Source organism: Dermacentor variabilis, chromosome 2 (genome assembly GCF_050947875.1).
Source record: "Dermacentor variabilis isolate Ectoservices chromosome 2, ASM5094787v1, whole genome shotgun sequence".
NCBI classification, from domain to species: domain Eukaryota; kingdom Metazoa; phylum Arthropoda; class Arachnida; order Ixodida; family Ixodidae; genus Dermacentor; species Dermacentor variabilis.
The window spans coordinates 4,090,980-4,115,544 of record NC_134569.1 but is presented as its reverse complement, the minus strand read 5'-3'; the positions used below and the strand labels follow the sequence as shown (position 1 = coordinate 4,115,544).

The window sequence follows — 24,565 nt, the reverse complement described above, 5'->3', positions numbered from 1 at the left end:
GCATACCCACCACGCACTGCATATTTGAAAGTCTACAACTAGTTCGTGCAACAAACCGAAGTGTTGAAAATTAAACGCGCCGTGCGGCATTCCTCGTAACAAAGCAGCGGCGACATTGGGACCCCTTCAGTTGCGGGAATAACGTGTCCGGGCAAACCTGTCCGCGCGCGCGGCAGGTGGGCGCCGAGGCTCGCCCCATCGTAGCTGCACTGCGCGGCGCCTGCCTGTCACGAGCCCGGCCCTCGGAGCCCGGAGGCGCCAGCTGCCCGAGGTGGTGCCGCCGGCGGGAGGTGCGGCCCGCAGATGGACCGGCCACAGGTGCACCCCGCGGACGTCTATCGCTCCTGGCACGCTCCATCACTCTCATGACACGAGTAGAAGAGCGGCCGCCCAAACGGGATTTCGACTTTGGTAAGTGGGCGCACATTATGCAGCGTTATAGGGTATTTACTCGAATTATTCTATCTACGTCGGTGCGTAACGGGTGTCATGACGATCTCATAGGACGATCTCTTGTGCTGATCTAGTTTCATCATATCCAATTGAAAGCTAGCTAAGTATTCATTGTTTATTTTATTTATGTATTTATTTTATTTGTGATACCCTCAGGGTTAGAGGCATTATAAGGGGGAGTTCTAGAAAAGAAAATGTGGAACAAGGAAAGTAAACAAAACGCAGAGATTAATATGAATAAAACACAATGCTAGAATGCAAGAGGTTTCTTTATATACAGTGTTAACTGCTGTTTCACAGAAACGTTGTTTCTGGTTATACAATGTTAGCTAAAATTTCAGGAAAAGGGCTGTTATCAGTAGCATTTACGATATCAGCGGGAAGGCGGTTTCAATCTATACATATGCGAGGGAAAAATGACTGGGGAAATTGCTTTGCGTGGCATAGATAGTTCGCAACTTTATGACAGTGATCTACACACTGTGATACATAATGTGGTCGTGTAAAGAATTGCATGTGCAGTGTAGGATGATGATAAATCCTATCAAAGGGCGCTAGACGGGCAACTTTACGTCAAACAGACAGCAAAGGAAGACTAAGGTTATGTTTCATGGAAGAAATGCTTGCAATTCTATTATAATTAGAAAAGATAAATCGAACTGAGTTACTTTGGACAAGTTCTAAAGCCGTTTTGAAGTTATCTTGGCCAGGATCCTATACACAACTAGCGTGTTATAAATTAGGACGTATTAGAGTTTTATAGTGTAGGTGTTTAAGGGTAGAAGGTCAGTTAGCGAAGTTACGGCGCAAATAGCCTAACCTACGGTTAGCGTTGTTAATAACGTATTCGGTGTGAATTGACCATGAGAGGTTTGTAGTTACATGGACACCTAAGTACTTGTAAGAGTTAACTGTTTCTAAAGGAACGCAGTTTAATTGGTAAGTGGCATGTTGGAGCAAAACACGGGCTACATGTAGTATTTTACATTTGTTAATGTTTAGTTTCAATAACCACGTGTTACACCAGTCAGATATTGCGTCAAGGTCGCGTTGCAACCTGTTGACGTCAGTTCCATTGGTTATTTCGCGAAAGATAACACAGTCATCAGCGAACAAGTGTGTGTTAGAATATAGTGTAGCAAGAAGATCGGTAAGTTAAATGAGAAAAAGGTGACGGCTCAGGACTGAATCTTGGAGTACCCCAGATTATACATCGCTGAAAGGAGAATTAAAACCTATAACTGTAACAAACTGAGTGCGGTTTGTTAGACAAAATTTAATCCACGTTAGAAGGTTAGAATCTAGATTTAGTTTATTTAATTTGTACAGCAGTCGGTGGCAAACCTTGTCGGAATTATCCGTTCCCTTTTTTTTCAGTGTTGTGGTCTGTGATGCGTTATTTTACCACTACTCTTTCCCGTCGCTGCTCCAGCTTGCCGAGGCAAATCAGGGCTATATTTTTTACATATCACAGTTGGTCCATCAACTACGACAATATTGGGTCTTTTGCCCGTCAGTGTGACTTCTGAGACCTGCAACCGAACTTGTTGCTTTCCTTTCAGAAACGCTCTGGATTTTTCATTTGTGAGATAAGACCATTACTTCATGATCCCGCGTGTCATACTTTCCGCATGTGCCTTTGAAACGGCAAAACGTCTTCCTGCATGATACACATTGCCACAATCACTGCGTTTCAGGCTTTCCAAAAAAATCTTTTTTCTAAACCTGGCACTTTTGCTGATCTTGTGAGTCGGTCACTTTAATGCAGTAGCATCTTAGTGGTAATGCCGCAAAGCAACAAAGCCCGGGGTAGTCCGGCGGGACACACTTGCACAGACTCAGTGTGTTAGGACTCGGTCCCACAAAAAAACCGTAGCAGTGAAGTTAGCTTGATTAATGCAACCGCTGGAGCACCACCATTGATAGCAAGAGTTCGAATAGTTAGGAATGGAGGCCCCATGATAATAATTCACTGGGTTGTAAAGATTTAAACTCTCCGTTAATTTTAACGGCGTGAAAAAGAACCACAAAGGCAGGTTGGTTTGCGCAATTGTTCGAATTGCTACCGTTGCCTAAGCAAGCCAACTTTCTACCTTAGTAATATTTGGAAAACCCTGGAAAGTTATTCTAAGCTTTCCTAGCATACTAAAGTTAACAACACATACGAGTGGGCATATGATCACATATTTAGAACACTTATGTGAAGATATCGGCGTCCTATAACATAAAAAAAATATTACGACAGAACCCACCTCATGATGGCTGTCGACAATGATGTGATTAGCATTCAAGCAATACAGCGACGAAACGTATTGCTGAAGACGAATTTATTAAATTTTTTGATTACTTGCCTCCACCTTGCTGGTTTGCCGCAGAATTTTTACGTCAAACTCTCGCCTTTGTTTCATAGTTGTTGATGAGTTCGACTTCGCCCTACCATCTGCAAGCCGCCTGGTTAGCTCAGGTGGTAGAACGGCTGCCCTGGTAAGGCGGTGGTTCCGGTTGTGAGTCTGGGACCAGGACGAATTTTTTTTCAACTGCGAAGCTTTTCTTTCGAGGAACGCGTATGGGTTTCCTTTTTAGCAATTGCTACGATTGGGTGGATATCTCATTTTCTCCTTATTACTTCTCTCCTCCTTGCGGGTTTCCGCAGAACTATTACGTCAGGCATTTATTTACAATCTGAAGGGGGACAAGTAGGCTATGAATGCTGATCGCGTTATACACGCATGCACCACAGCACTGCCACAGACCACTGCGTGTACAATTTCGAGCGCGACAAAGAAACGTCCAATAAACGTGGTGTCCCAACCGCTGCTAGCTTTGATGCGCTGGTACTGCAAATTTAGTGTTAAACATATCCGACTGCGACTGAACTACGGATTGATTGCATAGGTGTCTGTAGGTGCATAGAACGCGCCTTCTCACTTTTATCAGACGGACTTGCGGAATGCGCCCGCAGCCATTGAAGAGCGTCGTGAAAGAGGCGCTTGAATATTTGAAAGGATGCGAATCGCACTAAAACCACTTTTTTGTTTGATCAGAGGTTCTGGCTAGGTTCAGAATGCTCACCTACTATTTCTCTGTTAGAGAGTGGAAGCTGCTGCACTGCCTACACACATCCCATTTTTCTTATTTTTTTTGTCAGATTCCTGGTGCAGTAATGACTGTCTACTTGGCACACCTATGTTGCGGTTTCGCCAGAGTAAAAAGTGGTCCACACAACAGGGTGCCTTTAAGCGTACGGAACGATGAGAAAGGAGCAGCCATTGGTACATTTTCTTCTGCGACCCACTTATTAACCAGTTAGCAATGGGGAAGTATTCTTTCAACACTGTTTTATTTATTTTTGTGGAAAATGCTTCTTCAATTATTAAGAACAATGAAAAATAAGGATTATATTGTAGATGTCTCACAGAAACTTGCGTGCAAGTGCATATGTGTGACTTCACATATTCGAATTTTTTTCTCCTACTTGAGGTTATTGGCCTCAAATAAGTTTTCGAAACTTATTAAGTTGAGCGCGTTGTTCCTTCAGAACGTAGTTTAGTTCATATTTCCTAAAAATTACCGACGATTACGTTACTTCCTGATGCGAAATTTGAGCGCAGCAAATAAGCTGTTCCACCTTTTCGATAGATTGACACCGCACAGGGGTTGCATTGGAGGAGGAGCGAAGAAAGGAATTAAGTTCGAGCCGGCGCTTTGACAACCGGAGACTCGCAGGAAGAGGGGGGAGGGGGGCGGCGTGTACACCCAGCGGCAAACGATGGGGGCAGAAGGTGGAGGGAAGAGATAGCAGCGACTGACTGATGCCGCTGACGCCGATAGTGAGTCAACCCCAGCTGCGGAGTTGGTTTCAGGGACAACGCCGCCGATGCCGACACAAACAATATGATACCCTCGCTTCCGCAGCGCTAAGAACCAGGTCTAGCCGTGGGAAGGTGGTCACGTATTCGTCGACGTGCCGGGGCCTACGTGAAATAACCGGCGCGTCGGCAACTGAAGAGCACCCTATCCGCCACACAAGAACAGGGGGGGGGACCCTTTCCTCCTCTTTCTGCATGGCGGCGACGGTGTTCTATGCAGTCACGTTATCTTGACTCTCTAGCGGCGTCAGCGGCATCCAGCGGTATCAGTCGGTCGCTGCTAGCGCTGGGGGGATGAAAGGGGGGCGGAGCTGGTTACGAGGCAGACGACAACGCCGACGACGACGCGAAACCCAGGAACGGACGCCAAAGAGCTGCGCTCTAAAAAATAACTAAATATGGTACGAACGCTGATGGAAACCATGACATTTTGACGAGCCAGTATGGGCAAGTACAAAGCAGCGTCGTCATCGAAGCTTTATTGTGCCTTCTCTACTTTATCAAGCCTTCTCTTGTCGATAAATGCTGTACTTATACTGCTTATTTTATTATTGCTACGGAACAGTGTTTGCGATGACAAAGAGCCGAGCAGGGTGAAGACGACGACGGCGATTAGAGGCTAGCGCGGGCTGTTGCCTCTTGGCCAAGTGCAGCGTATTGCCTTGTAAATATGCTAGTATATAGCTTTTGGTCGGCGTCTTCCTACGTAACATATCTCGTGGAGGTGGACGTTCCCTGTACCTCGTCACGGAGCTTCGCAGTGGACGATACGTCGAGCCTTCTTTCATGGCTCCCGGCGACGACAACACGACTCCGCCGGCTCCGACACCTGCTGCCACTTCGACGACCTACATCACTCTCCCCGCTCCCTATGATCCTGGCATATTCTCGGGCAAAGATGGGGAAGACGTCGATGACTGGATCAGCCTGTACGAACACGTCAGCCGCAATAACCGGTGGGACCCTTCTATCATGCTCGCCGACGTAGTCTTTCATCTCGGTGGCAGACCTCGAGTTTGGTTTTGGACGCACGAAGATGAGCTCACCAGTTGGGATTCGCTTAAGCAAAAGCTCCGAGACTTGTTCGGCAAACCCTACAGTCACCAACTTGCCGCGCAGAAGGCGCTTTGCGGCCGTGTGCAGACGTCAACAGAGCCCTACGTCACGTACATGCAGGACGTTTTGGCTCTGTGCCGCAAAGTTGACGCACACATGACTGAGTCCGACAAGGTCTCCCACATCCTCAAAGGCATTGCCGATGATGCCTTCAACTTGCTCGTTTTTAACAACGTGGTGACGGTGGAGGCACTTATAAAGGAGTGCCGCCGCCTGGAACTCGCTAAAAGCCGACGTATCGACCAGCAGTTTGCCCGTCTGCGCAACACCCCAGCGACATCTTCCTTTGCCGACACTCCTCGTCCCAACAACACTGGTGATGTTGCCAGAATCGCCCGAAGTGAGATCGAGGCCGCCTAGCCGGCTGCCTTCCACTCCAGCGCCTCCAATGCACCTGCATTCACGGTTTCCCTGGTGCAAGCAGTTGTCCGCTAGGAGTTCGCAAACATGGGCCTTCACACCATCTGCTCGGCCCATCGCCCTGATCCCACCCAGCTTCTTCGATCCCACCCAGCTCCGCATCTTCTTACCCACCACGTTTCCGCAACCCGTCTGAAAGGCGCACTGGAGACGACAAGCCATTTGTTTTCAGTGCCATCGAATGGGGCACATTTCTCGGCACTGTCGCAGTAGCTGGAGTTCCCCGAACCGGTCTACTTATACTGCCTACTCTTGCCCTCAAGGTGGCCCTTCGCGTCCCTATGCTGACCGCTTCGATAATGCAGCGACATATTCCTCTGCGCCGAACCGCCCCTATTGTCGTTCGCCTTCGCCCCAGCGACGACAATCTCGTTCCCCCCAGCCCCGTCGCTCCTTTTCGCAGACTACCTTCGGACGCCGCTCCCAGCCGGAAAACTAGACGATGCAGCGCCTCGAGGTGACGCTGCATTGCTCCCTAGGCCGCGAAATCCTCTACTGACATTGCCCACTCATCTGAACCTCCTTGTAGTGCAAGTCGACGGTGTTTCTGTATGTGCTCTCATAGACACTGGGGCGCATTTGTCGATAATGAGCTCTGACCTTCGTAACCGCCTGCGGAAAATAACCACGCCCGCCACGACGCCTGTTGCCCGTGTCGCCGATGGCAGAACAGCCCCTGTAATTGGTATGTGTGCCGCCCGCGTCTCCTTCGCCGATCGCTCTACTATCGTGCTATTCACAGTCATCGCCCACTGTCCCCACGGCATCATCCTCGGCTCAGACTTCCTTTTCGCACATTTTGCTCTCATCGATTGTTCCGCCAGTACTCTCTGCCTTGACCTGCCTGTTCTGGATCCCGCTGAACCGCACCCCAGTCGCCTCAGTTCCGTCGACTTCGTTCGCTTGCCAGCTTCGGCACTGACTTACCTTGACTTCGTGTCATCCCCACCGGTCCCCGACGGTCACTACATCGCGGCTCCTATGCAAGACGTTCTCCTTACACACGGGCCAACAGTACCTCATGCAGTTTTATATATTATGGCGAATTTCGTCTGCCTGCAAGTGGTCAATTTTGGCTTGACGACACAAGTGCTGCCACGCGGGATGTCTCTGGCCCAGCTTTGCACATTCGAGGATAACTCAGTAGCACCTATCGCAGTAGACGACAATTCAGCCTATCCTCCTCTACCATCGCAGTCGGCAACTTGTACCATCGCCGACTTACCGAAAATGATTGCACCCATCATGCCGTCCGAGCACGCTCGTGAGCTCTACCGCGTTCTGTTTTCCTACCACGACATTTTTTACTTTAAGGATCGTCCTTTGGCCCAAACTACAGCTGTTAAACATCGCATTAATACCGGCGATGTCCCTCCTATTCATCGCCGCCCGTGTCGAGTATCACCGGCTGAGCGTCAAGTTATTCACGCCGAAGTTCGCAAAATGCTTGCCAAGAACATTATTGAACCGTAGTGCAGTCCATGGGCATCACCTGTTGCACTGGTAAAAGATCACAATGGATCATGGCGATTCTCGGCACCTTAACAGGGTTATCAAAAAGGACGTGTATCCCCTACCTCGGATTGATGATGCCATTGACTGCCTCCACAGTGCTCGCTATTTCTCCTCTATTGACCTTCGCTCCGGCTACTGGCATATTGCCGTGGACGATCGCGACCGCGATAAGACTGCCTTTGTAACACCCGGCGGTCTTTATCAAATCAAAGTGATGCCGTTCTGTCTATATAACGCTCCTGCCACTTTTGAACGCAAGATGGACTCCCTTCTTCACGGTTTCAAATTGTCCACGTGCCTGTGCTACTATGACGACGTTATGGTATTCTCCCCAACGTTCGCTACACACCTCGAGCCCCTCTCAGCAGTCCTGGACGTTTTTCGTCGAGTCGGTCTGCAACTCAACGCATCGAAGTGCCAATTCGGCCGTCGTCAGATTACCGTCCTTGGACATCTCGTCGACGCGAACGGAGTGCAACCGGACCCAGGCAAGATCCACGCTGTTACGCACTTCCCTGTTCCGAAGTGTGTCAAGGATGTGCGCAGCTTTATCGGCCTTTGCTCGTACTTCCGCCGTTTCGTCAAAAATTTCGCGGCCATAGCACGACCACTAACCGAGCTTTTGAAAAAAGACGTCCCTTTCCAGTGGGGCGACAACGAGGCCTCTGCATTCAAACTTCTAATCGACCTTCTCACAACGCCTCCCGTTCTGGCCCATTTCGATCCTTCTGCGCCTACCGAAGTCTGTACTGATGTCAGCGGTCACGGATTTGGCGCAGTACTGGCACAACGCCAGCGCGGCCACCACCGTGTTATCGCTTACGCCAGTAGGCTCCTCTCGCCCGCAGAGCGCAACTATTCCATCACTGAGCGTGAGTGTCTGGCCCTAGTTTGGGCGATTGCCAAGTTGCGCCCATACTTATATGGCCGACCCTTTTCCGTTGTCACAGACCATCACGCGCTTTGCTGGTTATGAATTAGGAAGGAACAGCCCCAACTAAGACGATCACAAGTGGGGAGAACGACAGGAATAGCGCCAGCTTCATCTATCCACGCTTGTCCTGTCGTTCTCCCCACTTGTGATCATCTTAGTTGGCGCTTTTCCTTCCTAATTCAGGTATGCGCCATCTAGCCCAAATGAATGGTGGTGGTAACAACTTTATTAACAATCCGGCAAATTCGTGGCCTGGGCCTAGGCCGCCCCTGAGGAGGTCCGGAGATCCTGTCTCCTCGCCGCCTCACGGGCTTGCTGGATGGCCCATAGTTGATGTTCGAGGTTTGAGCTGCGCAACGCGGCCGTCCATCGCGCCGCAGCTTCATCTGGGGAAACTGCATTTTCTTCGCATATAACGTCACATTCCCAGAGAATGTGTCTAAGAGTGGCGTCAGCCCTGCTGCATAGCTTGCAGTTATCATCTGAGTAGATGTCCGGATATATCCTCCTGAGATGGACGGGGTTGGGGAAGGTATTTGTTTGTAGCTGCCGCCAGTCTACCGCTTGGGCCCTGTCGAGTTTGGGGTTAGGGGGCGGATAAACCCGCCTTGAGTTTTGATAAAATTTTGTAATATCGCAGTATCTGGTCATTCTGTCCCTCTCTGTCCATGCGTCCGTTGGATTTCCAACCCCAAGAGAGGATCCTTCTTCGCGGGCGCGGAACGTGAGACCTCGCGCTACGCGGTGGACCTCCTCGTTGAGGTTGGGTACGGGGGTGTCGGGGGACGTGTGAGCCGGGAACCATATAATGTGTCGTTCCTCCGTCTCCTCGGAGGTGACATAGTTCGCGTTGGCTTTGAGTATAGCCTCAGCCTTCGGCGAAATTCTGCCTTGTGCATAGTTTCTGACCGCCGTCTGCGAGTCACTGATTACGTATCTACAACTGGGGTTAACGATGGCTAGGGCTATCGCCACCTCTTCCGCTACCTCGGGGTTTTTTACAGGTATGCTACAACAACTGACCAATTGTTTCTCGGTATTGAGGACGGCCACTGCAAAAGCACGTCGATCCTCGTATTCTGCCGCGTCTACGTACAGCGCTTCCTTGTCCCTACCGAAGGCTTGGAGTAAAGCCTTGGCTCTACTCTCTCTTCGACCCTGATTGAATTCGGGGCTCATGTTCTTGGGTATATTAGCCACCTGCAGCTTTTCCCTGATCGCGCTTGGAAGGGATGTCTTGTCGCCGTGCTGCTTGTGATAACTTATCCCGAGTTTGTCCAGGATACTCCTGCCCGTTCGTGTCTTCGCTAGTCTTTCTAGTTGCGAGATTTGGTGTGCTTCAATTAACTCTTCAAGCGTGTTGTGGATGCCCAGCTGTAGCAGCAGTTCCGTGCTGGTGTTGTCTGGGAGGCCCAGTGCCATCTTGTGTGCTCTTCTAATGAGGGTGTTCAGTTTGGCATATTCGGCCGCGTACCAGTTGTGGTAGGCGGCCACATAGGTAATGTGGCTAATAACGAAGGAGTGTATGAGTCTGACGACGTTGGCCTCCCTCATACCCTGATGTCTGTTGGTGATTCTTCTGATGAGCCTCATCGTGTTCGTGATCTTAGTCTCCAAATGCCTGACCGTTTCTCCGTTGTTGCCGTTCGATTCTATGATGAGTCCGAGCACCTTAATCTGCTTCACCCTGGGTATTTCTTGTCCGTATTTGGTGCGTATGCAAATTTCTTCGTATGCAGCATGCTGGTTGTAAGCCTTGGGGGGTCTTCCCCTAAGCGTGGGGCGGTAGAGGAGGAGTTCCGATTTTTCTGGTGAGCAGACGAGACCGGTTCCGACGAGGTACTCCTCCACCACCTCGACCGTGGTCTGTAATCGCTGTTCGATTTCTCCGTCGCTTCCCTCGGACACCCAGATCGTAACGTCGTCCGCGTATATTGTGTGATGCACTCCCTCGATGGCGTTGAGGCGCTCGGGGAGGCCGATCATAATGAGATTAAAGAGCATCGGCGAGATGACCGAGCCTTGCGGGGTGCCGACGCTGCCTATGTTCCTGTCCTCGGATGCGAGTTTGCCCAGCGTTAAGGAGACTTTCCTGTTTGTGAGGAAATCCTTAACATAGCTGTATGCTCGGTTTCCTAGATTGAGTGCGGCAATGCTGCGTAGTATGGCTGCGTGAGCTGCATTGTCGAAGGCTTTCTTGAGGTCTAATCCTAGAATGGCCCTGGTACCTCTTGTCTTGTTGTCGAGTATCTGGTGCTCGATTTGCAACATTGCATCCTGCGTGGAGAGATGAGCTCGAAATCCGAGCATGGTGTCTGGATACGCTTCCACGTCGTCCAAGTGTGCGTTGATAGGGGTGAGGAAGGCGTGCTCCATCAACTTGCCGACGCACGACGTAAGGGATATTGGTCGAAGGTTGGCCAGATCTGGGAGTTTCCCTGGTTACTCAACTTGGATAATCTGAGGCCAATTTCGTTAACATCATGTCTAGGGAAGACAATGGAGCATGTCATATTGAACAGGTTAACGAAATATGTGGAGGACAATGACATCCTACCGTACAATCTGATTGGTTTCAGATCAGGCTTGTCCACACAAGATGCCATGTTGTTAATCAAACATCAACTGCTATTAGCTAAACCAAAAAACACTCGAGCTCTCTTGAGGTTGGATGTCGAAAAAGCTTTTGACAGAATTAAGCATAGAGCAATACTTGAAGTGATTTCCGAACTGGGATTGGGGAGAAAACTCTACGAAGTGGTCAAAACCTTTCTTGGCAATCGTTCAGCTCACCTTAGATTCGGGGATATTAAATCAAAGAAGATGGATCTCGGTGACAGAGGGACGCCACAAGGGTCGGTCTTGTCACCTATGCTTTTCAACCTGGCCATGTCAAAAGTGGCAAAGGGACTAAAAGGGATAGAGGGCATTCACTTTACCATTTATGCAGACGATGTGACTATATGGACCGCTGAAGGAAGTATGGGACATGCGGAAAGCTGACTTCAGAAGAGCATTTATGAGGTAGAGTCTATTTTAGAAGGCATGGGACTCAAATGCTCTGCTAATAAGTCTGAACTCCTTGTACTCAAGAACAGAAGAAGGGGTAGAAAACCGAGGGGATACGTTCCCGAGGAAGAACCCAGGTTAGTACTGACCACGAAGGCAGGCGAATCTATTAAGCAAGTAGAATCCATTAGAGTCTTAGGGTTATTCCTGGAGGCAAACGGGGCAAATGGAAGAACAATACGACACATCACAAGCAAGACTGTGGAGGTAATAAGACTGCTAAGGAGAATCACTAACAGACACAGAGGGCTGGGAGAGGAGAGCGCCATGAGACTGGTCCACGCTTTCGCCTTGTGTCACTTCTCATATGTAGCTGGGATGCTCACTTGGACACAGACAGAGATAAACAAGTTGAACAGATTAATTAAAAGGCTAGTCAAAACAACAGTGGGGTTACCGATTAACACTCCGGATAACAAATTAATGAAACTCGGGCTCCACAACACAATAGCCGAGATAATTGAAGCTCAGCAAATTGCCCACAGAGAGAGGCTGTCTGGAACAAGGCCAGGTAGAGCAATACTAGAAGAGGTAGGATGGTGCCCAACCGAATCCAAAATTTCAGGTGAAGGCACAGTAGAACTAAAAGATAGCATAAGAAAGGTAATCAAGACGACTCCTTTCCCCAGAAATATGCACCCGGTGCACAACCTGGAAAGACGAAAGGCAAGGGCCAAAGCTCTCCTGCAAGAGATAGAACACGACAGAGAACATGCGGCATTTGCAGATGCTGCGTGGGTCAGAGGAAAGAAAGCCTTTACGGCAGTAGTAGTAGATGCAGATGGTCTCACTCGGGATGCTATTACAATCATGACTAAAGACACGACAGTCGCGGAACAAGTAGCGATAGCATTGGCTTTAAGGAATAATAAGTGGACGAAGATTTACAGTGACTCTAAGATGGCTATTAGACACTTTACCAATGGCTTCGTAACCAAAAGGGCTGCCCAGCTGATCGGTGAGTTGGACAGCCAAGAGATCGAAATCCGCTGGTTTCCTGCGCACATGGGGTCTGTCGATCCATCTCGGAAGAATTTAAACGAGATGGCTAACGCAGCTGCACGAGGACTTACTATCCGTGCACTACGCGACCAGAACCTTAATAATATACAGGAGGAGAACAGGGACCAATTACTAACATATAATGAAATCACGAGGCATTATTACATCAACAGAAGGGAATTCCCAGTGCCACACGCTAAGCTCAATAGAGCTCAAGCGGTGACTCTGAGATTGTTGCAAACAGGAACTTATCCAAGTCCAAACTTTATTAACAAGATATATCCTGAAAGAGAGATACCAATCAATTGCGAGAAGTGTAATGGCATCATTACTCTGGATCACATGCTTTGGCAGTGTCCTGTGACTTTCACAGACTGTGACAAGGAGAGAGACTGGTGGCAGCGAGTCCTACACAGTGGAGGTCTTTTCGATCAAGTACAGGCCATCCAGAAGGCCCATGATACGGCGGTAAAGTTAAACCTTACTGTCCCGACGTGGGAGCCGCCTGCGTCAACCTAAGGGTTGATCTTCAGGACATTAAATAAAGTTCATCATACCATACCATACCATACTGATCAGGGATGCATCCTCGAGTCCAGCAATCGTTGATGTACTTGGTCAGTTCAGAGATGGTCTCGTTGTCCAAGTTACGAAGGGTCTTATTAGTTACGCCGTCCGGTCCCGGGGCCGACTTGCTGTTGAGCTTTTGCAAAGCGGCCCGAATTTCCGCCTCGCCAAAGTCTCTGTCCAGAGAGAAATTGGGATTTCCCGTGTATTCCCCGTGTTGAATAGTCGGGCAGTGCGGGGCGTATCTGTCGCAGAGTTCGGAAAGGATTTCTTCCTCGTCCTTGGTGTGCGTGTGTATTAGCTTGCGCATGGTTTCCCGATGTGTTGCCTTGGTCTTGGTCGGGTCGAGCAGGTGTCGGAGCAGGCGCCATGTGTGACCGGTGCCAATCCGTCCGTCCATCTCGTTGCAGATCTCATCCCATTGTTGTTTACTAAGAGTTTTGCAGTGTTCTTCTATTTGTTTGTTGAGTAACGCTATGCGTTTCCTCAACTTCCTATTGTGTCTTTGTTTCTGCCACCTGGCTTGAAGCGATCGTTTGGCCTCCCACATGTGCACCAGGCGGCTGTCGATCTTGTCGACGGGAAGTTCTGGCGTCACGGTCTTTGTAACTTCATTGACGTCAGCCATCACTTTTTCGGCCCATTGTTGAATGTCAGTGATGGGCGCGTGCGTCATTCCGGCTCGATTCTTGCGGAACTGGTCCCAGTCCGTCCATTTGAAGGTTTTGTTGGGTTCGACCTTTAAATTCTCCAATAATTTCGTTTCGAGAATTCTGTGGTCACTACCAAGGTTTTCGAACGTGTTATTCCAACTCGCTCCTCTTGCGTTCTTCACCAATGTTAGATCGGGCGTGGTGTCTCTTGTCAGCCCTGTTCCCATTCTGGTGGGGGAGCTGGGGTCGGTGATGAGGGTCAGGCCTGTTTCCTGTATATCCTGCCATAAAGCCTTGCATTTGGCTCTCGTATAGGCATAGCCCCACGCTCCGTGCGGGGCGTTAAAATCTCCCCCGATTAGTAGGGGATGGGAGCCCGCGATGTCGGTGGCCCTCCTAAAAAGTGTTAGAAAGCGCTGTCGTATGTGCGCTGGCTTGCTGTATAGATTGAGGATAAACGTGCTGCCTTGGCTCTTGCTTTTAGGTAAAATTTCTACGAATACTTGTTCAATCTGCGCTACCTTAAGGTCGTGACGAACGACCACTAAGCCTTTCCTGACCAAAGTAGTTACCGCTTGGTTATCCCCGGATGGGGAACCGATGGCTTGGTAACCGGGTAGTTTTGCTAATTCGTGTGTCTCTTGTAGCATTATTACATCGGGTTTCGATTTGCTTTTAAGGTGTTGTTGCAGGACCGCCTTTTTTGCGGCGTAACTCCTGCAATTCCACTGCCATATCGTCAGCGCGCCTCTTTTACCGTGCTTGCCTATTTTGGTCTGGTCGAGGGCTGGAGGTCTGAACGGCCCCAGATGCCCCTGCGTTGTTTACAGGGGTGTCGTAGAATTGATTAGATGCGACCCCAGTTATGGGGGCCCTGCGGTGGTAACTGGCTGCAGCTTGGCTACTCTAAGACTTAGGTTGGCGACGTTGCTTCGAATTTGTCAATTCTCGACATTATGGTCGAGACCGCCAGCGTGAGGTTGCCGACGGCTTCCGCTTGTTCTTTGAGTACATTTTGCATTTCTGTTAATTTCTGTCCTAGGTCTGCCAGTTGTGATCCGGTTTGGCTGCTAACGGCTGGAGCCTTTCTCTTAGGTGGCGGAGGGTTGTCGTCCTCCTCCATGCTATTATTAGGAGTTACCGCAGCTGCACCTGCACTACAAGTACTCAGACGGGCAGATATCTCCACCCTTCGACTATTCTTAAGTTCCTGGATTTCTCTCGTGAGGTGTGAGATTAATTCTCTCAACTGCGCATTTTCCCGTCTCATTTCTGCTATTTCTTTAGAAGCTGCAGTCTCCTCAGTTCCGCCGCGGCGCGACGAGCCTTTGACCGCGTCTGCCCAGCTCACCTTGTTGGTGGCCTCTTCTACCGCCGGGCCGCCTCCGCTGCGGCGGGAACGCGAACGCGTACGGCTCCTGGATCTGGTTCGGGCCGGTCCGGGTGTGCGGCTCCGTGATCTGGACTTTCTGGTTCTCGAGCGGGCCCTCGAGCGTGAACGGGGCCTGGTCTCTCGGGAAGGGCGTCCAACAGATTCCCTCGTAGCCTCCGATGCTAGAAATTCTTCCTGTTGTCGTTGTCTTTCCCAGCGTCGTCTCTTGACTATATATGGCGTCTTGAAGCGAGCCTTGCAATTCTTATCGGCCGTTAAGTGCTCACCCCCGCAAAGTTGGCAAAGGGGGTTGCACTGGTGGTCGAGACCTGGGTTGGCCGTGCCGCAGCCTCTACAGATGCGGTCGTGCGGACTGGGGCACACGTCCATGCGGTGGCCCAGTCTGCCGCATTGGAAGCACAGGTCAAGTTGTTTTCTGTACAACGCGCACCTGATGAGAGCACCTCCGTAGCGGACGAAGGAGGGAACTTTCAGTCCGGAAAACAGCACGATGACCGTGGTGGTATTGCAGAGTCGTTTCGCAGCGATTGCCGTAGGATTCTTGGGGGTAACGACCTGGGCGGTGATGTCCCGGGGTGAATCTTCGAGAGGTATACCCCTGATGACTCCTTTGGAAGTTAAGTCGGGTGCCGATTCATATGCGTTGGTCTCATAGGCCTGGCCGTTGACCATGAGGCGCTCGACTCTTTGGTATCTGTCTGCGTTGGCTTCACTGGGGGTACTCACTACGATGATGTTCTGTTGTACGTTGAGGCACACGGTGTCGTCTTCCCTGTGCTCCCCGGGTATGCCAGCAGCTTGGTAGACGCACGAAGCTACTCGGGCCGCTCCTAATTCGCCAATCTTGAGGCCTCCCTTTGGGCGGATGATAATCTTGAAATCACCCTTCCGTAGATATGGCATGCGGCTGGCCTTGATTAACTGCTGTTTCAGTTTCTGCTCATGCTTCTTCCTTCCGCCGGTGCCGAGGTGGGCGCCGAAACTGCTCGTATTGGTTCTCTCAACGGCTTGCTTTTTCGAGCCGACGGTACTCCAGCCCGTGCCGGCCTCAAATTCTTCTTGGGAAATGTTCTCCCCTTGCACGAGAACCTCCATTTCAGCGAGCGAGCGTGGGCGCGCGCCACGTGTACTTCTTGCGGGGGCGCCTATAGGCCTAGGCTCGCGGCAGCCACCACCGCGGCTGCCGGTGTGGCAGATGAAAATTTGGCGTAGAAGTTCGAAAAATGGGATTCCCACCTTGAAGTTGGTATCGGCAGAATCTTGGTAACTTGCTGCGTGAGATGGTAGCAAAAACTCGGTGATTTTCGGTGATTTCCCTGCGAAATCATTGAACGAAGACGGAGCCGACGTGAAGTGCATCTACCTTCTTCGGCCACCTCTTCTTTCCCCAAATGAATGTTGTCCTAAATTTTCTGGTTATGCTCACTGAAAGATCCTACAGGAAGAGTTGGTCGCTGGGCCTTACGCCTCCAAGAATATTCGTACTCTGTCACCTACAAATCTGGCCGACTACACAGGGATGCTGACTGCCTGTCTCGCTACCCGGTAGACGAGCCTGACGACGGCGACAGTAGTACCGCCAACGGCATTTTCTCTGTGTCTGCCTTCGCTAACATCGCCGAAGAGCAGTATCCAGACCTGTCGCTGCGAGTATTCATCGAGCGTCTGCGCTCTACACCTACCGACGCATCCATTCGCCGATATGTCCTCCAGGGCGGCATTCTGTACCGAAGGAACTTCCTCCCTGACGGCCCTGATCTTCTTCTTGTCGGGCCAAAACATCTACGACAGACTGTGCTTTTTGGGATGCATGACGCACCCACTGCAGGACATCATGGGGTAAGCCGCACGTACGACCGCGTCCGCCGCCGTTTCTATTGGCCTGGTCTCGCTCGCTCCGTCCGACGCTATGTTGCTGCCTGTGATCCCTGCCAGCGTCGGAAAACACCTCAGGTGCAACCTGCCGGTCATCTCTAGCCCATCACTGTCCCTGTGGAACCGTTCTTTCGTGTTGGATCAGACCTCCTCGGTCCCTTTCCCACGTCATCTTCTGGGAACAAATGGGTAGCCGTCGCAACTGATTACGCCACCCGATACGCTGTCACGCGGGCTCTCCCTACCAGTTGCGCCACTGACGTCGCAGGCTTTCTCTTGCGTGACATTATCTTACTTCATGGCGCCTCGCGACAGCTGCTTACTGACCATGGTCGTAACTTCCTCTCGAAAGTTGTCGCCGACATTGGGTGTTCCTGCTCCATTCAACACAAGCTGATTACCTCGTACCATCCTCAAACCAATGGCCTGACAGAGCGGTTAAACCGTACTCTTACCGATATGCTGTCCAAGTACGTTTCCAAGGACCACCACGACTCGGACATTGCCCTTCCTTACGTCACATTTTCGTACAATTCCTCCCGGCACGACACCGCGGGATTTTCTCCATTTTATCTATTGTATGGTCACGAAGCGACCTTGCCCCTAGACACGGCATTCCTCCTGCTGCGATCGCAACAAGCGAGTAGGCGCGCGACGCCATCGCCGTCGCGGACCATTGTTAGATACGGGACCTTTTCCTGAGCCTACTTCGAGTTCACCAGACCGCATCGAATCGCGTCACAGCTAATTAAGGAACGCAGAAGCACATCTATCACGTTCCGGAGGCGCCGCACGTCCAAACAAGTTGGCGTCCCCCACCTCGTGCGCCGCACGTGGGGCTATTCACTGCTTGATTCTTCCCCAAAGTGTAGCGGGAGCCTGGTACGGTTCCAGGTAACGTGGGTTCCAAGGCAACACGGCTGTAATGCACCGTGAAGTCCTGGCAGCAATCTCCGATCTGCCTTTCTTGCAAGCCAGGAAGGCAATACCGCAGAGAGAAGTAAGCCCTCGGACAATTGGGGCCCAAGGAGCGACCCTGTGCCCCGGGTGTGACACAATCGCACGGGCGCCTACCAATGGCCAAAAATGACGCCACCTGACCGGGCTCGCTGATTGGCCGAACGTGACGTGACTTCGAGACACCGAAAGGGTTAAAAGCCAGAGACTGGGAGCAGCGAGAGAGGATTCCTTCATTCATCTTTTTCGAGCTTCTTGCCACGGGCCGCAGCGTCCGAGTTGCTGCCGGCCCGTAATGACTTTATGACTGTTTATTTCTTTGTACTGTCACTGCAAATAATGTAAAAAAAAACCTCTAGTTTTCATCTCAAAGTCCTCGTCAACCTCGGCCAACTCCCGCACCCAACGGCTTGGTCCAAAATCTGGAGGACAGCAATTGGGATTGTCCTCCATACCCTACAACTGGTTGACAGCGGTGCGATCGTCTCGAAATACAACACCATGCACGCCAGCTTGCCCGTACTCCACTGATGGCCTCGCAAACCACTGAGCAGCGTCAGTACAACGCCCGCCACCGTGACGTACAGTTTTCGCCTGGTGCGCTCGTGCTCCTGTGGTCGCCCACTCCGCACGTCAGACTTTCAGAGAAGCTCCTTGGGCGATATACAGGGCCCTACCGCGTGCTCCGCCAGGTGACGCCTGTGACGCACGAAATTGCTCCTGTGCGTTCAACCTCGTCTTCTACTCCGGCATCTAGTGATGTTGCGCACGTCAGTAGGCTCAAGGCCTACTACACGGCTCCCGAGTCCGGCGTTTAGTCGCTCCGGAACGGTGCTTTTGCCGCCGGGGGCAGTGCTACGGAACAGTATTTGCGATGACAAAGAGTCGATCAGGGTGAAGACGACGACGACGATTAGAGGCTAGCGCGGGCTGTTGCCTCTTGGCCATGTGCGGTGTATTGCCTCGTAAATATACTTGTATATAGCTTTTCGTCGCCGTCTTTCTACGCAACAATATCTCATAGTGTCTTTAAGGATGAAAACGTTGCACCCAACGTAAAATTTACTGAATATAATTATTTCTCGGACGCACCGTCTTACGAGTCTTGCTTGAGAAGAGCGACTATTAGAGTTGCACAACCAGACATCTCGCCACCGAAGGATGACACCAAGCATAAAGGCTGACATACAAAATTTAGAGCCAAGTTGAACAAGTGTGCTCTGCGTAAGCTTTCCTTGTTTGAAAATATCCGTCGTTGCCTTTCATAGCCCTCGTTGATTCCGATCCGCTTAAGTTATCGTAGTAAATAAGGTTGACTTGTGCAACCACCAAACCAAATAGGACAACTAGGTATGTAGAATGAGATAAAGACAATGGTTGCTTTAGAGTTTATCATAAACGGGCAAAAGATGCCGACAGCAAATGGGGCTATACCAATCCAGGTACAGCCAAATTAGGAAGGTCCAGTAAGCTTCAACAAGGACACTCCCTCACCTGAATAGGAATTCGCCTCCCTGGTTCAGTATTTCGCCACCCCCGCCCTCATGACGCCTATAATTATCCCATGGCCCTCAGTCTCCAGCGGCTGCAGAGCATCTGACCAAGGCGGCGGTCAGACCGGTGGTCAAACGCATCAGAAGGTGCTAAGAATCTATGGAGCCGGACAGGCCGCCACTGGAAACTGACCCTGGCAACCTTCAACCGCCGGACTCTGTCGAGTGAGGCTAGTTCAGCAGGACTCTTTGGGGAAGTATCAGATATTGTTTGGGATAGCATTGGCCTTAGCGAGATTAGAAGAAATGGTGAGGCTTCTACAGTGCTGACTAACGCCCAGGTCCTCTGCTATAGAGGTCTCCCAGATAAGAACCAATACGCGGTAGGATTCCTAATCCATAAGGACATAGCGGGCAACATTGACGAATTCTACAGCAATAATGAGAGGGTACCTGTAGTCGTAATCAAACTTAATAATAGGTATAGATTAAAGCTAGTACATGCCTGCGCTCCAGCTTCCAGTCATGACGATGAGGAAGTAAATGAGTTTGATGAAGATGTTGAATTTGCGATGAGCAAAGTGCAAGCTCGGTATACAGAAGTAATGGGTGATTTGAATGCAAACGTGAGAAAAAAGCCGGCGAGTGAACAGACAATTGGCGACTACGGCGTCGATTCTAGAAACGCTAGAGGAGAGATTATGGTAAAATTTGCAGAAAGGAATAAGCTGAATATTATGAACACCTTTTTCAGGAAACGAAGCAACAAAAAATGGACCTGGGAAGTCCGTAATGGTGAAACAAAAAGTGAAATTGATTTCATACTTTCTGCCGATCCCAGCATAGTGCAGGATGTAGAAGTGATAGGTAAGGTAAAGTGCTGTGATCATAGGCTAGTGAGGGCTAGGATTCATCTCAATTTGAACAGAGAAAATAGTAATATTGCTCAAGAAGAAACAGGTCAACCTAGAGGCAGTAAAGGTAAAAGCCGACAAATTCAAGTTAGTATTGCAAACAAATATGCAGCATTAGAACACCGAGATGAAGATCACATAGAGGTAATGAATGAAATCGTAACTAGGCTGGCTTCACAGAGAGCAACGGAAGTGGGAGACAAGGCAACCAGTAGGCAAGCTCTCCCAAGTAACAAAAGACCTAATAAAGAGCGACAAAGAATCTAAGTGCCCAACTCAAGAGATAAGATAGAAATCGCGGAACTGTCAAAGCTGATCAACAAGGCGAAAATAAGTGATATTCCAAATTATAACGTGACAAAGTCTGAAGAAGCCGTAAAAAATGGAGACATCCTGAAATAAGTGAGAAGGAAACTGGGCATAGGACAAACCAAGATGTATGCGATAATATCATCAGCAATTTCTAAGCTATAGTAAAAGCAGTGGAAGAATTATGTACTGACCTGTATAGTACTCATATGACTCAGAATAACTCTATTGGAAACATTACTGAACAGGATACAGAAACTTCTTCTATAACTAGCGGCGAGGTCAGAAGGAAAAGTCAAGAGGTCAAAAGAAGGTCAAAGTCAAGATATGGAACGGGGAAGAACGGCATAAGAAGATGGAATAACAGTCGATATAATCAAAGATGGAGGAGACATAATGCATGAAAAACTGACGGCTCTCTATACGAAGTGTCTATTTATTGCAACGGTCCCAAAAAAATTGAAGTATGCAAACATTATACTATTCGACGAAAAGGCAGACGTTAAAGAATTGAAAAATTATAGGCCCATTACCTTCCTCCCAGTAATAAATAAAATATTCACGAAGATTTCATTTAATTTCATTTCATTTATTTACTCTCAAGGTCGTACAGGCATTACAGAGAGGTGTGGCAATAGAAAAAGAAAAAAAATGGCTAATGAGGCAGCACATGGTCACAGATAGCCGACTTGAACACATCATGGCCTGTGATAGTGACGATGGATGCGGGGAGGCGATTCCAGTCTTGACTTGTTTTCGGGATGAAGGCTTCGAGGTATACATTGCTTTGAGACTGAGGCACCCCAACCTCCATTCGATGATCAACACGGAATGACAAAGGCTGGGTGGCGAGAAAAGTGTCATTTTAACTCATTACTAGTGTAGTATATATTATGAAACAGGCATAAGCGGGAAATTCGACGTCTAGTAGAAAGGAGAGGTAGTTCAAGCTTTTGCTTCATGCGACAAACGCTGGCTAAGCGATAGTAGTTAGAGAGGATAAACCTAACTGAGCGGTTCTGAACCGATTCTATGGAATGTGTTAACGAGCTAGTGTACGGGTCCCATATCGATGAAGGGTACTCGAGTTTAGAACGCACGAGGGTTTTATATAGTAGTAGTTTCAACGAAACGGTAGCGAGGCGGAAATTCCGCCGAAGAAAACCAACGGAACTGTTAGCTTTGTTAATAACATGGTGCATCGGCTACTACCATAACAGATTATTAGTGATATGGACGGCTAGATACTTGTCGACGAACTAAAGAGGGCAACCATTAAGATCATAGCCCTGAGAAATTGACTGGTTAATCTTTCGAGACACTCTCATTGCTTTACATTTGTTAATGTTTAGTTTCATAAGCCATGCATCACAGCAAGAAGATATTTTATTTAGGTCAGATTGAAGAACGGAGAAGTCAGACTCATTTAAAATTACGCGGTACAGAACGTAGTCGTCTGCAAAAAGCCTCATCTTGGAAGTAACAGAATCAGGCAGGTCATTACTATAAATTAGAAAAAGAAGAAGCCCTAGGACTGACCTCTGAGGAACGCCGGATGTTACATTGCATGATTTAGAGTCATGATCATTAAAGAAACGTACTGTGTGTAGTGGGTAATATGCATGTGGCACTGTGCGGACTGCCACCGCTGCGGCGCGGGACACGAGCGCGGGTTGTTGATGCGAAGCGCTAGGAGTCGTGAGCAAGAGCTACCTGCGATCCCTCGAACGAGCTACAATAAACCCCATTTCATTTGGTGGAGCTGCGGGGTAACCTCGAAAACTGGAACTCCGAAGCCGGACGCTACCGACAGCTGCGACCATGCCTGACGAAACCACCCAGGAAGATGCACCACAGCCTCCGACGGTCATCGTTTCCGGTGCATTGCGCCAGCGTGATCCTTCCATCTTTAGCGGCACCGATGATCATGACGTGGAGGATAGGTTGTCATCTTACGAAAGTGTGAGCTAGCATAACAAATGGGACGACGTCACGAAGTTGCACAATGTGCTGTTTCATTTAACCGGCGTCGCGAACCTCTGGTTCCGAAACCACGAACACGATTACACAACGTGGAGCAGATTCAATACAAGTTTCACAGAAGTGTTCGGGCGCCCCGCTGTGCGCAAGCTTCGCGCAGAACAACGCTTACGGGGGCGCGCGCAACATCACGGTGAAACGTTCACAAGTTACATCGAAGATGTCATTGACCTGTGTAAGCGCGTGAATCCGTCAATGGCGGAACAGGACAAGATAAAACACATTATGAAAGGCATTGATGAGGACGCATTTCAAATGTTGCTAGCGAAGGATCCGCGTACCGTGGCCGAAGTTATCAACTTGTGCCAAAGTTTTGACGAGCTACGGAAACAACGCATCTTAGCTCGGCGCCCACCGCCTACGGAAGATTCGTTAGCAGCATTGGTTAATGGGGACAACCACACAACTTTGCTGACGCAAATAAAAGAATTAGTGCGCGAGGAGGTCGCGCGACAGCTCTCGATTTTGCCGACCACGGAGAAGCCTTCTCAATATTTGGCTCCAGCGATCCGACAGGTAATTCAAGAGTAAGTGACCAAAGCTCTTCCACCTCCGTGTCAGCCGGCTCCCGTGGCCGTGCCTCTGACGTATGCTGAAGCCGCTGCACGGGCGCCTCGTCTTCCGCGATGCTCACCTCCGCCTTCAGCGCCTCTCCAGCCGGTGTTCTCTTATCCGCCCTCGTCTCGCCAGCAGGCCACTCCCTTTTTCAACGCACAGCAGCAAGGCACAAATCCTTGGCGCACTCCTGACAACCGCCCAATATGCTACGCCTGCGGTACACCGGGACATGTAGCGCGCGGGACATGTAGCACAGCTCTACAATACTCGTCGTTCGCCTTCCCCTCGTCGGCGCTCGCTCTCACCCATGCGTCGTAGGCCCAGTGCCAGTACTACTGAGGCGGAAAACTGATTTCCGCAGTTCCTGAGGCACGAACTGCGTCATCGTCGGAACATCAAAGTCCTCGTTTTTCCCCCGCTAACGTTATTGAAGTGTCTGTTGATGGCATCAGATGTCTTGCGCTCGTCGATACAGGTGCTGCTGTATCTGTGATTAGTGAGAAACTTTGCCGTGAATTACGGGAAGTGACCATGATGCCTTCGGTATTATTGCTTAGAACAGCCAGTGCACAACAAGTTCAGCCAGTCGCTATGTGCACTGCCAGGGTGTTGATTCGAGACATTTTGTATTCGATTGATTTCTTTGTGCTAACTTGTAGCTCCCACGATGTGATTCTCGGTTGGGATTTTCTGTCGCGCCATCACGCCGTCATTGACTGTGCACGTGCTGAGGTTCAGTTCTCCGTTCTGTGCGATTTGCCATCTCACGACTTTCAAGTTCATGTTGTTAGCAGGATCTGTGTAGCTTCAGATACTGACCTTCCCCCTCACAGCGCGGTATTTGTCCCTCTTTCATGCGCATCGCTTGCCGAAGCGACGGTCATGTTTTCACCCGCTGCCGTCTTCATTCGCCGCCAGCCTGTATTGTTGCCTTTCGCCCTCCCCACGGTTCACCATGGGGCTGGAGAAATACTGATTTCTAACCCAAATTCGCACACTTTGGCTTTGCACTGTGGCGATACTATTGGTACTATCCAGACTGTCGACGCTGACGTTATTGTGCATTTCCCTGTTCCCGACGACGTGGATACTGCCAACGTAACAGCACTAGCACCCCATGTGCCATCTAACCGAGTACCACCGGATGTTTTTTGTCGCTCTATTGCCGATGACCTCGAGCCGACACAACGTGAGCGGCTTATTACTCTTTTACATGATTTTCACGCCTGTTTTTACTCCAACCAAGCATCATTAGGCCGCACAAGTACCGTCTCTCACCACATTGATACGGGACACCACGCACCATTACGCCAGCGTCCGTACCGCGTGTCATCCACCGAGCGTCGTGTCGTCGCCGAGCAAGTTGAAGACATGCTTGAACGTGGTGTTATCAAGCCATCCTGCAGCCCTTGGTCATCTCCTGTAGTA

General features: G+C 49.9%; 1 protein-coding gene across 1 annotated transcript in view; it reads left to right on the top strand.

Annotated features, from left to right (window-relative positions):
- Nucleotides 1–24,565, top strand: part of LOC142571296 (parathyroid hormone/parathyroid hormone-related peptide receptor-like) — a 523,250-nt gene that overhangs the window by 408,787 nt on the left and 89,898 nt on the right. The window contains exon 13 of the mRNA XM_075679543.1: nt 177–411. Coding sequence (XP_075535658.1) covers nt 177–411 — 235 coding nt within the window. The remainder of the gene's footprint in view (nt 1–176; nt 412–24,565) is intronic.